The sequence below is a fragment of the Mya arenaria genome, chromosome 3 (genome assembly GCF_026914265.1).
Source record: "Mya arenaria isolate MELC-2E11 chromosome 3, ASM2691426v1".
NCBI classification, from domain to species: domain Eukaryota; kingdom Metazoa; phylum Mollusca; class Bivalvia; order Myida; family Myidae; genus Mya; species Mya arenaria.
The window spans coordinates 6,230,921-6,246,250 of record NC_069124.1 but is presented as its reverse complement, the minus strand read 5'-3'; the positions used below and the strand labels follow the sequence as shown (position 1 = coordinate 6,246,250).

General features: G+C 39.5%; 2 protein-coding genes across 2 annotated transcripts; one reads left to right on the top strand and one right to left on the bottom strand.

The window, feature by feature from the left end:
• Positions 1 to 3,216: 3,216 nt before the first annotated feature.
• On the bottom strand, positions 3,217 to 4,795 carry LOC128228430 (protein TsetseEP-like). Its single transcript, XM_052939738.1, has 2 exons — positions 4,776 to 4,795; positions 3,217 to 3,547 (listed from the first exon to the last, which is right to left on the bottom strand). The coding sequence occupies exons 1-2, from the start codon at positions 4,793 to 4,795 to the stop codon at positions 3,217 to 3,219; spliced, it is 351 nt and encodes a 116-aa protein (XP_052795698.1).
• A 74-nt stretch (positions 4,796 to 4,869) lies between these two features.
• Positions 4,870 to 11,983, top strand: LOC128228424 (uncharacterized). The gene is made up of 5 exons (XM_052939728.1): positions 4,870 to 4,891; positions 5,184 to 5,582; positions 7,567 to 7,644; positions 10,751 to 10,816; positions 11,716 to 11,983. The coding sequence occupies exons 1-5, from the start codon at positions 4,870 to 4,872 to the stop codon at positions 11,868 to 11,870; spliced, it is 720 nt and encodes a 239-aa protein (XP_052795688.1). The 3' UTR covers positions 11,871 to 11,983.
• Positions 11,984 to 15,330: the final 3,347 nt, after the last annotated feature.

The window sequence follows — 15,330 nt, the reverse complement described above, 5'->3', positions numbered from 1 at the left end:
GCGTGTGGAGGGGCTGCGATGGTCCCAGGTGCCTGTGTAAGAACGACACGCTCCCGAACAAAGATGAGACGGGATGCACCAAGGGTATGGTATATGCTAGTGTAGTGTCAAGGGCAATATTCATTGTGTCATGACGTTCGAAAGAAATATAACAACAAATGCACAATTAGGGATGAATAAAATGAACTTCCCAGTGTTTTTTTTCCAACCGAATGAGTTCCTTGGTCATGTTTGACTTATATGAAATGTACAGAGCATAACGAAACAATGAAATATACTCATGCCATGGTTGTATTATGTTCAATAAAACAATTAATTACAAAAACGTTAGATTTATAAGGAGAAACCTTAATGTCAAACATATCATACAGGTCAGCCACTAGGCAGCATGTGTAGCGATGAAACTGTCTGTGACGGGGGTCCCTTCAGTCATTGTGGCACGAACAATAACGATAACAGCCAGCGAAAGTGCATGTGCAAAGATGGCTACTTACGATCCAACAACACAAACACATGCATACCGCGTTTCCATAGCAAGGAAACCGGTGTCGAGTTTGGAGACCAATGTGATAGGCACGGCTTTCGTTGCGTATTTGATCTGGTGTGTAAAGAAGGAAAGTGTGCATGCGCTGACGGGAAGCGGCAGGCAACCGCCCGAGAAAGACTTTCAGAACCTTACAACTACCAGATCTGCAGACCGCAAGGATTCAAACTAGGTAATGATCATTTTTGTTCTGATGTACGTCACTCTGATGAAGTAAAGAGGATGTGGGACAGTCGCTTGATCCTCAAAGGAGCCGAAAACCATAACATTTGTTCTAAAACGATAAATGTAGGGGGTGGTATTTTATACACATTTCTTACTTTTTCATTTCAGGAGAACAAGTGGATTTGCATGGCGCAGGGTGTCGAAAACCAACTATAGTACTTCCAACTACATCCTCCATATCTAATGCATCATATATCAACGTAACATCAGGCAAACCTTCGATATCTTCAGCAAGAACTACACAGGCTATGTCATCAACATCATCATCATCATCATCATCATCATCATCATCATCATCATCATCATCATCATCATCATCATTATCATCGTCGTCGTCGTCAGCATTGCCGTCATCATCAGCAGCAACAACACCAACAACAACAACATTCGCAAAACCACCATCAACAACTACAACAACGACGACGACGAAAACAATTTCAACACCAACATCATCACCTCCAGCATCATTAACGACAGGAATTTCAAACACAAAACCAACAGCAGCAACTTCATCACCACAAGCAACAACTGACAGTTCAACAACAACAACAACAACAACAACGACGACGACGAAAACAATTCCAACACCAAAATCATCACCTCCAACATTATCAGCGACAAGCATTTCAAACACAAAACCAACAACAACACCTTTATCACCACAAGCAACAACTAATAGTTCAACAACAATAACAACAACAGCAGCAATGGTCTCATCATCAGGGTCAACTGTACTTGCATCTATCTCTGCAGCACTAGTATCTAGCACGTCAGATATAAAAGCCACGCCGTCGCCGACAACAAAACCAAGCATAAATACTACAACTACCACTTTATATGAAACAGAACCTTCAACAACAGAAGAACTTTCAACACGTTCAGCTTTAGCTTTGTCTTCAACACGAAGCGGGTCAAAAACATCAGCTGTATCAAGCGTGACAACGCATATTCCGTCTTCCCCAACGATATGGTCAAGCACGGCAAAATTAGCCTCAACGTCAGCTATACCGGTCTCATCATCAACACCATCAAACATAACAGGTACGATTGTTTGACAGATACGAAGATATTTAGGAAAATACCCCCCCAAAACTCGCGATGTCGTTCTAACGTTCAATAATTTGGTAATTACTGACATTCATTCAAAACGTAGAATTGTTTTCATTATTATACAGCCAGTGGTTCTTGCTTGGTAATACTCATTCGTATTAACAAGAAAGCGAACAAAAAACGACTAAAAATCGCTACGTAATTTTCCCTCAGTGTAGCCATAGATGTGTTCATGTTCACGGCCTTCAGGATCCTTCAACATCCTTCGTCTATATGATTCCCGAAATAAGAATACCGGGTAACGCCTTATCTTTGGAATGCCGACAGTTCGGAGCTTCCGTACTTCGGATGTTTTATTTGGTTTTAAATGATGTTGTTTCCAGTCAGGTACATGTAATGCTTTATGAAGACTATATTTCAACTATTAAGACTCTTGTACTCAAAATCGGTTATACCCCTTCCTCCGCCGTGAATTTGTTTGTGGGTATACCCCAACGAATTTTGCCAATTAAAATAAACGTCCTCACTAAATCAAAGAACAATTTACAATCATCATGTAAACATTCATAAACCTGTAAGATAATTTTCTAAAACACAAGTTTTTATGGTATTGTATCTTAAAGTATTATTTTAATCCTTAAAGCATGGCAAGTCTTCAATCGTACAGATCTACTTAAACATGCAAAATTGTCTTTATTCTGCATCTTGACAACGGACGCTTACTTTCTTTTAAACAAAATCATCCATAACCTGGATGTCTTGCAATAAACATTTTCAACGCCAAATGGGTTATAATCATGGTTTAAGACTAAAATCGTAAATGTCTTGGATCCTTTAGGAGAAATGTAAAAAATATTAAAGACATTTTGGCGCTTTTTAAACGGCGGAATTTATGTCCACGTATTTATTAATTGAATTGATTAATGCTAATATTATTTTATCTGTTCTTAAATCATTTGGGGTTTTTTAAATCATTAAATTCAAATTAGTTAAACTCGAGAGTTGAAATCGTTCAGAATGTCCTCCTACTGCCACTCATCCGATACACACTCCCTGCGTCACAATGTGTAAGCCAATGAGGTTGTATTCTAACTCAGTAAAATGACATGAAGTTATATTTAAATGATTAAAAAAGCTCGTTCGGAACGCTCACTACAACCATTCTTAATCATTAAGATTTTATTGCAGGTCATCTAACTATAATATAACTGAAATCCATTTCATTTATGAATATCAATGCTATTGCTTGTATTTAAGTTGAAATTGTACGTGTGTGTATACTTATGTGTATTTAATCGTGTTTTCTTTGCTGTATGCATATATAATGCAATTATTTTTACGAATGGTATTGTATAACAGAAAAATGCAATGTTTGGCTGGCTGCTTTTTCTATTTGTTTATGGCTGTGAGTCAGACTGTTTGTCTGGCTGCTTGTCTGGTTGTTTGTCTGGCTGTTTGTCATTCTGTTTGCCTGGCTGTTTGTCGGGCTGTTTGTCCAGCAGTTTGTATGGTTGTTTGTCTGACTGTTTGTCTGGCTTCTTGTCGGGCTGCTTGTCTGGTTGTTTATACCTAAGTGTGTATGGCTGCTTGTCTGGTTGTTTTTCTGGCTGTTTATCTGGCTGTTTGTCTTGCTGTTTGTCAAATTCTTTGCCTAGCTGTTTGTCGGGCTGTTTGTCTGGCTGTTTGTCGGGCTGTTCGTATGGTTGTTTGTCAGGCTGTCTGTCTGATCTTATTTGTAAAAATGAACGTTCCTACTATTGCTTGAGATCTCGATGAAGTGTTTCGCAATGTCCCTATCATAATGTTTCATCATGAATAATGTATAAGTCGTTACCAAATGCAAATTGAAACTTTTTGTTAACTAAATAAATGTATTTTGAAATAACATGTTGAATAGGAAATGTCATCGGTAATGTGGTAAATTGGAAAACTCTAGAATTCCCCATTAACGAGTGAATCATTTTTGACGCGCATAAATGTTTTATTCATTCAATGAAAAGCGGACAAGCATTATTTGAATCAGATATCGTATAACAATGTTCATTAAAAAAATTTCAGTGTTCGCGAATAATAAAAGAATAAAAATTATCGAGCATTATATATGCTCGTGAAAAAAATCGCGTGACAACGCGTTTAAATACAGACATTTTCAGTGTTTTTATGATTGTTATCTACTCAAATATGTAGGTGAAGTACTTTTCATTAATCGTTTACATCGTCAAAAACATATTTGAAATGGGTGAGGGTCTGGCGTCAAAATTTTATTTCAATAAGAAAATACGTAAAGCAAAATCTTACGATTTTAAAAATAGTTGTAAAGAAATTTTGAGATAATTCTATTTGACATATGTTTGATCATGCACAAATTATACCGATCAGCCAGACCTTAAACACGATACAAATCATTTTCCTATGCACGGTTAAAAATAAAATGAATTGGACAGCTTTGTTAGAAATCGGCTATACCGAACAGCCAGATCTTTCACTCGATGCCAATCATGTTCGTGTCTTTTAGAACATTATTTAATCAACAATAAATCATTTTGAGTATGGTAGAAGATGAACTGGCAAAGAATCTTCCTTTAAAACATCTTTAAAATGTATAATACAAAAATAAATAGGACGTGAAAATCTCCGCTTATGTTTTTAGTTATACACCATGTCGCAGAACTTGTTTTTCGATGTTTATATACGGATTGAACCTTTAATATTCGTCAATAATCCTTTGTAACAGGCGATCGAATAAAGAAACATACAGATAGACGATGGATGAACAGGGGGACGATCGGACGTAAAGAGCATAATGTTTCGGTTTTGCGACAAAAAATTGCGACAATTATAACATTGAGATAAAAAGAGTAATCTGAGCGACTTGTAAAACAACCCATTTCCACGAACTTTTATGTAGATTATGTGACATATACGACACATTTTTCCGACATTTGATTTACGTTACAGCGACACATCAGCCACCATACTTACGATTCAAATGTAGTTTAACTACTTAATGTGCACATATTTTTTCTTATACCAGTCTGTGAGTCACTACAATGTCCGAACAACTCCGACTGCGTGAGAGACTCCTGTGGCGAATATAGATGTCGTTGTCGGCTCGGCTTTACCCAAACGTCGTGCCTGAAGTGTAAGGCAAAATATACAGATGTACTGTTGTTGTTTTTTGTTGCTGAGTGGAAAATAATGAGTCAAGATAAATCATATGTTTAAAATAATTGTCTAATGGGCTACATGTTAACATCAGCATGAATTCTTTTCCAGGATTTTTGGAAGCTCAAATTGTTCACCAGAATCATTAAAAATAAAAATGGTCTCAATATCTAAATTATATTAAACCTATTATAACAAGAACTGATTAGACATGTACCGGTCTTATATGAGTTGTCCATTGACACTCTGTATCCATGTTCAGTGGCCAGCCTGGGGGAGCCGTGTACGGGGGAGCGGATCTGTCAAACTGCTGATAGCTTCTGTGGGGACGATGGTGTGTGCACGTGCAAGGAAGAATTTGAGAGGAGCAACGACGGTCACTGGTGTCGCCTGCAAAAATCCCTTGGCATCCACTTTCCGGTTCTCAATGAAGAGTGCAGTGGCGGATTCTTTTCTGACTGCTACATGGGTTTCGAGCAGGAGTGTCTGCAGGGACGGTGCACGTGTCATTCGGGGCTGCGTCCAATCACTGGCGACGGTGACATGAAGGCGCTATTTCCAGACGTGGGTCAGTGTAGGAATGCGTCTATCAATGATAGTAAGTCCCGGATAATTATTTACTGTTGCTGTTGCTGTCCATCATGTTGTTAATGGTATTGCTGGAGAAATCACAAGTGCATTCGGTATATCGAGCCGGGTACTTTTGTATTTCATTTCACGGTTAAATAAATCATTTTAATGAAACAATGATTAACGTCAAGCACTGGAATAGTTATGCAAATAATCAAAATCTGGACGAGCGTATGAATAAATCATAATGGAAGCTTAGCAAGTAAGCGCGTGCAGATTTAATTACAAAATGGTATTGTTTGCAAATGCGCATATTCAGCTTGTATTTTAATCGCTTAAATGAAAGGAAATGTCAGCATACTCTAAGTTGTTGCCCTATTCAGCAGAGTATTGTTAAAGTAACCTAAATTAATGGATTGAAAACTTAAAAAATAACACTTAATCCATCGCAACATGTCGAGTTTTTTTTTTATTTTATAGGAAAGGTCCTTAAAGCTCTATATAATATGGTCTGAAACACATCCATTTCATTTTTAAAATAGAAACTGCGGTACATCACTGCCATCTTTATTGCCAATTTAAAAGTTTAATTAAAAACATTATAATTATTTAGCTCAATCCCTTGTAGCCAAAGCTATACAATGGTAATGTTTTAACAGGGTTTTGTGAAAAGAAAACCCAGTAGCAATGTGTGTAAAAGTTGGATATAAAAGTTGTCTCCGGTTATCTGAAGGCTAGTTTGCACATTACATATATAACGATTTGAATGGTTCATGGTACTGCTTGTTAGGTCGGCATACGTTGTTTTTGGGTGGACGGACGGGGGCGGTTTAAGAGCTGGTTTCCGCTCAGTTAAAATTGATGTTGCGGATCTGTGGTCTAGTGGTAACATATACTTGACTGTTTATCCAGGGGTCGCACGTTCGATTCCCCGCCGTACCACTAAACAAATACGTATCGTCTTCCGGCAGGGTGTTAAATGGGGGTCCCGTGTGACAGTGCTATACATTGGTGCACGTTAAAGTCGCAGAGTAGCTCTAACCAGGGTTACATTCTGTCTATGCATTATACTCCAAAAACATAAAATGACTAACAATCTTAACGGAGCACTCACAGAATGGAGAAGGCCCGGGTGCGAGAATAAATAAGCTTACACACCACCGTTAGAATTGATCGATAGTTATGAAACTTTGTGTTTATGAAGGCTATGTAAATGAAGGTTGGGTTTGCTCTGGGGATCAGGAGGGTCGTTGGTACAAACTGAGTTAACAAAGGTTTCTGCTAAATAACTTGAAATGTAAAAACGTAGATAGTGATTGCTTTTTGCATCAATAGGGTCACGGTCAAGGTCGGTATTATTAAACATTAAACACATGGTTTCCGCGCAATATCTTGGATATATTTGGTGATTTAGATGATTAAAGTGACGAAATATGTTGTTTAGATAGCTTATGAAAATGTGCAGCTTAGGCTTGGTTTGTGGATTGCAGGGGACAAGAACAAGGTCTCTGTTTCTAAAAATAGAAATATGTTTGTGCTGTATTCAACAACTTGAGTTAGGAATTACTAGCTTTTGGTGGTGAATGTCGCTTTTACTTTAATATAGAAATATGATTTCCGCTCAATAGCTTCAGATAGACTTAAACTGTGAAAGCTGAGAAACCTTTCCCAAATTTCCCTGATTATTCAAATTATAAAACTTGTTAGTTGTTACGCTTCTAGTAATACCTTTATTGTTTTAACTGTTCACAGCATATATATTGTTATTGTTTCACCATTAAAGACCAATGAGGTAAACACAATAATGCATTAACATAAAATCAAATGGTTTGCATCAACCTATTTTGTGACCTTTAATACCGACAGAAGAACAGAATTAGAGGTGTAATTCTATTTTTAACATACTAGTACACTTTATTAATGAAATTTGAACGGATGTACTTCAAATTCTGGACATAAAATCACGATCAGGACTGAATTTATACTACACGAACAGTTTCATTGAATTACAGGTGAGCGCGAGGCCTTCCACTGCAGGAACGAGATCAGACGTCAACGTAAAGAGGACGTATATGACAAAGCCAAAGCCAGTGAGAATATCTTTCAAACCTAGCAGATTTAATACTGAATAATTAATTTGATTTCTTTGAATAGAATACAGTATATAAATAAACGTTTTGTAAACTTTTATTAATGTTTGTTAAATGAATACGTCGACGTTTTGAGTTTGTTCATAGTTAATAATATATTACACGTTAAAACTTGAAACTTATGTGAGGAAACAGGTATTATATATATAGCAATACTATAACATTGCCATGCCACACCATGGAAGGCCTGTCTAAACTTCCCAGGTCAATGGGTCTTAAGTTTGATTACCATTAGCAATGTGTGCAGACCTTTATAATACTGCTTATTGAGGAAGCCCGACGAACACCAGCTAAATAACCCCGGCTTCATATGGCTCCTTTGTTTCCAAAAATCAAGAAGATACAGACAATAATCATTGCTTGCGTGGTTAGCTGTGTGGCCGTGGTTGGCATCGTGATCGGAGCCGTAGTCTTGATTCGCTGGAAAAGGTGCAGACAGTAGGGTAGATTTATTTGTGTTTGTCTTTGAGTGTCAGATGTATGTCACGTATGAAGATTGCGAAACACAATTTGCACTTGTACAGAGGTAAAGGGACGCACTCCCAAATAACATGTGAGTCCGGTATAAAGGGAATCTCCCCCCGTTACATGTGAGTCCGGTACAGAGGGAAACTCCCCCGTAACATGTGAGTCCGGTACAGAGGGAATCTCCCCCCGTTACATGTGAGTCCGGTATAAAGGGAATCTCCCCCCGTAACATGTGAGTCCGGTACAGAGGGAATCTCCCCCCGTTACATGTGAGTCCGGTATAAAGAAAATCTCCCCCCGTAACATGTGAGTCCGGTACAGAGGGAAACTCCCCCCGTTACATGTGAGTCCGGTACAGAGGGAAACTCCCCCGTAACATGTGAGTCCGGTACAGAGGGAAACTCCCCCGTAACATGTGAGTCCGGTACAGAGGGAATCTCCCCCCCGTTACATGTGAGTCCGGTATAAAGGGAATCTCCCCCCTCAACATGTGAGTCCGGTACAGAGGGAAACTCCCCCCGTTACATGTGAGTCCGGTATAAAGGGAAACTCCCCCGTAACATGTGAGTCCGGTACAGAGGGAAACTCCCCCGTAACATGTGAGTCCGGTACAGAGGGAATCTCCCCCCGTAACATGTGAGTCCGGTACAAAGGGAAACTCCCCCCGTTACATGTGAGTCCGGTATAAAGGGAAACTCCCCCGTAACATGTGAGTCCGGTAGAGAGGGAATCTCCCCCCGTAACATGTGAGTCCGGTACAAAAGGAAACTCCCCCCGTTACATGTGAGTCCGGTATAAAGGGAATCTCCCCCCGTTACATGTGAGTCCGGTACAGAGGGAAACTCCCCCGTAACATGTGAGTCCGGTACAAAGGGAAACTCCCCCGTAACATGTGAGTCCGGTACAAAAGGAAACTCCCCCCGTTACATGTGAGTCCGGTACAGAGGGAAACTCCCCCGTAACATGTGAGTCCGGTACAAAGGGAAACTCCCCCGTAACATGTGAGTCCGGTACAGAGGGAAACTCCCCCGTAACATGTGAGTCCGGTACAGAGGGAAACTCCCCCCGTAACATGTGAGTCCGGTACAAAGGGAAACTCCCCCGTAACATGTGAGTCCGGTACAGAGGGAAACTCCCCCGTAACATGTGAGTCCGGTACAAAGGGAAACTCCCCCCGTTACATGTGAGTCCGGTATAAAGGGAATCTCCCCCCGTAATATGTGAGTCCGGTACAGAGGGAAACTCCCCCGTAACATGTGAGTCCGGTACAAAGGGAAACTCCCCCCGTTACATGTGAGTCCGGTATAAAGGGAATCTCCCCCCGTTACATGTGAGTCCGGTACAGAAGGAAACTCCCCCGTAACATGTGAGTCCGGTACAAAGGGAAACTCCCCCGTAACATGTGAGTCCGGTACAGAGGGAAACTCCCCCTTGACATGTGAGTCCGATACATAGGGAAACTCACCTCGTAACATGTGAGTCCGGTACAAAGGGAATCTCCCCCGTAACATTTGAGTCCGGTACAAAGGGAATCTCCCCCCCCCCCCGTAACGTGTGAGTCCGGTACAAAGGGAAACTCCCCCCGTAACATGTGAGTCCGGTATATATGGAAAATCTCCGCATACCACGTCACTCCGGAACAAAGGGAAACTCCCCAATAACATGTGACTCTGGTACAAAGGGAAATTCCCCCGTGACTCCTGTACAGAGGGGAAAAACGCAACACGGAACGCCGGAACATAGGGAAACTCCCCAATAGCATGTGACTCTGGTGCAAAGGGAAACTCCCCGTAACTTGTGACTCCGGTACATAGGGAAACTCCCCCGTAACATGTGACTCCTGTACATAGGAAAACTCGCCCGTAACACTTTACTCCTGTACATAGGGAAACTCGCCCGTAAACACTTGACTCCTGTAAATAGGGAAACTCGCCCGTAAACACTTGACTCCTGTACATAGGGAAACTCGCCCGTAACACTTGACTCCTGTACATAGGGAAACTCGCCCGTAACACTTGACTCCTGTACATAGGGAAACTCGCCCGTAACACTTGACTCCTGTACATAGGGAAACTCGCCCGTAACACTTGACTCCTGTACATAGGAAAACTCGCCCGTAACACGTGACAATATGTTGTTGATATAGACTTGTAGGTGCTTACACATAAACAGAATTGCAACATTTGTCTTTGACAACATTTAATCTTCTTTTTCGGAGTAACACTTGCAAGGTATCGGTTATACACCAGTGGTTTTATCAAAACAATACCTCGTTTACCTCCTTGGCACCTTTAAAACATGATATTGCAAGCGCACATTATGTGAACGTCTTCGATTTTTCTACAGTAGAACTTAAGGGTTGCAATGAAAGTACACTTGCAAGTTACGGTTTGCAGCTTGTCACCCTAGCGCAAGAACGCACTAATTTTATATATAATAGAAACAGTTATTGAGTTCTTGCATTACGGTGATGATTTTTCTATAAAATTGGCATAAATTGTGCAGCAACTTTTGTTCAGTATTTATTGTGTGTGTACATTGTCAACTACTGACTGTCTGCAGACGGCGCACATTTCAGGAAGGGTCGCAGGGAGACGTTCAGGGACAATTTATCGACGGCTTCGACAGACGGTCAAACTTCCAGGTGAGCATTTTGTGCATGCAGAAAACATGTCTAATCATCTCAGACAATAGTGAAGCCAGTTCAATTTCTTGATATTTGAAAGTGTCAGCTTTTTTAATAGAAGTATAGTTTGGATAGTTAGACAGATTGTCTTGAGCCCTGGAGCCATCATTGCGATCTATTCAGTTACATTCAAATAAGTCACATCTGTAGACCACTAACCTCCGTTTTTCAATACTCATTGATGTGACATCAGTTCTTGTACGAAATTATCCACAAAACACCTTTTCGATACCGGTTAGGAATTTTTCGGATTTTACACAAGCACACATAAGACATACTTGTTCTTCAAATAGTTTTAAATATTTGTTAAAAAAACCTTTTTTCACTATTGCAGACATTTTTAATTTAATGGAATGTATTGTCTTAAATATATGTATGAACATCAAAACACTGTATAAACTGTTATATAAAATTATGACCTCTCCTGTAACGAGCGTTTGTTAAAGAAGACTAAAAGTATGATATGTTATCATGTTCCATGTGAATATGTGTGTATAAGTGTTTTGTGTTTTTGCAGTTGTGTTGATGTATTCTAAAGTAATGAAGACCGTATCGTAAATAAAATGTGTTAAAAGACTGAATGAGTTAACTTCAATAAAATAAAGTTCTTACAACTTAAAAAAACGATACTAGTACCTATCAGGCTCCATTATCATGGAGTTTTTTTACTGAGAACGTTTTTCCCGCTGGCAAATATTTAAAAATAAAAAAGGTCGCATTATTATCATGTTTTCGCATACTGTTCGTGAACACATGTTTCCTGGCTATTCTGTTGCTATCAGCTCGAGTAAATTCTTCAGATCTGTATTGTATTTGAGAATGTAATCATTTCATAATATTTCGTGTTTTTTTTGTAGATATTCGTTTAAAATACCCCGACCGTTCAGCGCCGGCAATGGTCACCGGGATTATGATTCAACTCAAATCTCCTATCCAAACTCCGTCTTTGATAATAACGTCGAGACGTCAACGTCACAGCCCCGACCAGACGTCGTCAACGTTGGAACGTTAGAACGTGATGTCAAATGTTCAAGAAAAGAGAGCGATACTTGTCAATATGACGATACGTAGTAGCAGATTACGACCAATGTATCGATCTGGTAAATGTTTTATGTAGATGTAGTTTTATTGAAACATTATACCTGTTTCTAGACTTTAGTCTGATCAAGTTGAATGTGTGCTCCTTGTTGAATAAAACATATATTATTAATAGAAATCTCGTTTTTTGTTTTTTTTTAATTATGGTCAAGTTTGTGACAAAGGTCAAGGCCAAGGTATTTGTTTCTGAAAAATGATTACTTGTAGCATTAGAAGTACTGAGAAAATGGTGGTAAATCTATAGTCTAGAGGTAAAACAACACTTGACTGTCAAACCTAGGCTGGCATGTTCGATCCATGGCCTCGCCACTACGACATATAACGCGTCTTCTTGGAGGGACGTTGGACTTAAGTCCCTTTTGATCGTGCAATACATTGGCAAACGTTATAGAACAAGGTAAGCTCTCCCCAGGGTTACATTTCGTCTGTGCAATACACTGGTAAACGTTAAAGAACCAGGATAGCTCTCCCCAGGGTTACATTTGGTCTGTGCAACACAATGGCACACGTTAAAGAACCAGGAAAGCTCTCCCCAGGGTTACATTTGGTCTGTGCAATACACTGGCACACGTTAAAGAACCAGGAACGCTCACCCGAGGGTTACATTTGGTCTGTGCAATACGCTGACACCCGTTAAAGAACCAGGAAAGTTCTCCCCAGGGAAGCTCCCCCCAGGGTTACATTTGGTCTGTGCAATACAATGGCACACGTTAAAGAACCAGGAAAGCTCTCCCCAGGGAAGCTCCCCCCAGGGTTACATTTGGTCTGTGCAATACACTGGCACACGTTAACGAACCAGGAAAGCTCTCACCGATGTTGTATGGATGTGTGTGAAGTTGGCTCAGCCATCGGCAATCGACATTCGATATTATATAGCAAATCTTCAATGCCGAGCTACAATGTCGAGCTGTACGGAATTCTAGCACGACATTCGATATTATATAGCAAATCTTCAATGTCGAGCTACAATGCCGAGCTGGACTGAATTCTAGCTCGACATTCGATATTATATAGCAAATCTTCAATGTCGTGATGAATTGTCGAGCTTAACGGAATTCTAGCTCGACATTCGATATTATATAGCAAATCTTCAATGTCGAGCTGCAATGTCGAGCTGGACGGAATTCTAGCTCGACATTCGATATTATATAGCAAATCTTCAATTACGAGCTGCAATGTCGAGCTGGACGGAATTCTAGCTGGACATTCGATATTATATAGGAAATATTCAATGTCGTGATGAATTGTCGAGCTGGACGGAATTCTAGCTCGACATTCGACATTATATAGAAAATCTTCAATGTCGAGCTGCAATGTCGAGCTTGACGGAATTCTAGCTCGACATTCGATATTATATAGCAAATCTTCAATGTCGAGCTGCAATGTCGAGCTGGACGGAATTCTAGCTCGACATTCGATATTATATAGCAAATCTTCAATGTCGAGCTGCAATGTCGAGCTGGACGGAATTCTAGCTCGATATTTGATATTATATAGCAAATCTTCAATGTCGAGCTGCAATGTCGAGCTGGACTGAATTCTAGCTCGACATTCGATATTATATAGCAGATATTTAATGTCGACTTGGAACCTCGAGCTGGACGGAATTCTAGCTCGACATTCGATATTATATAGAAAATATTCAATGTCGTGATGAATTGTCGAGCTGGACGGAATTCTAGCTCGACATTCGATATTATAAAGCAAATCTTCAATGTCGAGCTGCAATGTCGAGCTGGACGGAATTCTAGCTTGACATTCGATAATATATAGCAAATCTTCAATGTCGAGCTGCAACGTCGAGCTGGACGGAATTCAGCTCGACATTCGATATTATATAGCAAATCTCCAATGTCGAGCTGCAATGTCGAGCTGGACGGAATTCTAGCTGGACATTCGATATTATATAGAAAATATTCAATGTCGTGATGAATTGTCGAGTTGGACGGAATTCTAGCTCGACATTCGGTATTATATAACAAATCTTCAAAGTCTAGCTGCAATGTCGAGCTGGACGGAATTCTAGCTTGACATTCGATATTATATAGCAAATCTTCAATGTCGAGCTGCAATGTCGAGCTGGACGGAATTGTAGCTCGACATTCGATATTATATAGCAAATCTTCAATGTCGAGCTGCAATGTCGAGCTGGACAAAATTCTAGCTCGCCATTCGATATTATATAGCAGATATTTAATGTCTACTTTGAACGTCGAGCTGGACGGAATTCTAGCTCGACATTCGATAATATATAGCAAATCTTTAATGTCGAGCTGCAATGTCGAGCTGGACGGAATTCTAGCTCGACATTCGATATTATGTAGCAAATCTTCAATGTCGACCTGCAACGTCGAGCTGGACGGAATTCTAGCTCGACATTCGATATTATATAGCAAATCTTCAATGTCGAGCTGCAACGTCGAGTTGGACGGAATTCTAGCTCGACATTCGATATTATATAGCAAATCTTCAATGTCGAGCTGCAGTGTCGAGCTGGACGGTATTCATTTACCACAAATTTAGATACGAAAAAACGTGTTTTTATTTATATTCTTTTTTGCATTTGTTTAAAGAGTGTAGAATCGAAAGTTACAAATACTGAGCCGAAAGAAACGCTTCCAACAAGAATTACTAGGATGACTGTTTTGTATATGCTGAACAAAATTATGTGTTCAATAGCAGATGTTTTAAAGTACCAAAACGTTTAAACATATTAAATATTGTTCGGTCAAGGGAATGTTCCAACACATTTTTGGCCGATGTGGCTGTTTGGTGAATTCATGTTTTGTGTGTCTATTTTTTTTAACTTGTATGACTTATATCTCAACCGTGCAGGATTTCTTCATTGAACTTGACTGTTATTAATAAATGTGTTTTCAAATGTTATTTGCTGAACTTCCATGAGTTATGACTTTATAGCAATAGTGTAAGATAATAAAAAGAATGCTTAATATGAATGGAACATTCTCTAAAATAAGTCGTTTTACAGCATTCTACACATTTGAAAGCAATATAAACGGTGCAGCTTAATGTACTTTTTTGAGGTGATAGTAAAGCCATTAAAATCAATTTGTTCTGCTCGCTTCTTGACAAAAAAAGAGCTTAACGTGATCACAGCATTAAATTGACAGATTCGAGAAGTTTGGACCAATGAAATATGCGATTTTACCTAAATTGTACCTGTGTTCTAAATGACGTTACAACTTGTTCGTGAATTAATAACATTCGGCTTGTCAAGGCAAATTAACAAAAATATTTGAGGTTAAAAGAGTCGGTAGTAAAGTAGTAGTTAAGTACCTCAATTTAGGTAAAATAGCATTTTTCATTCAGCTCGACATTGCAGCTCGACATTGAAGATTTGCTATATAATATCG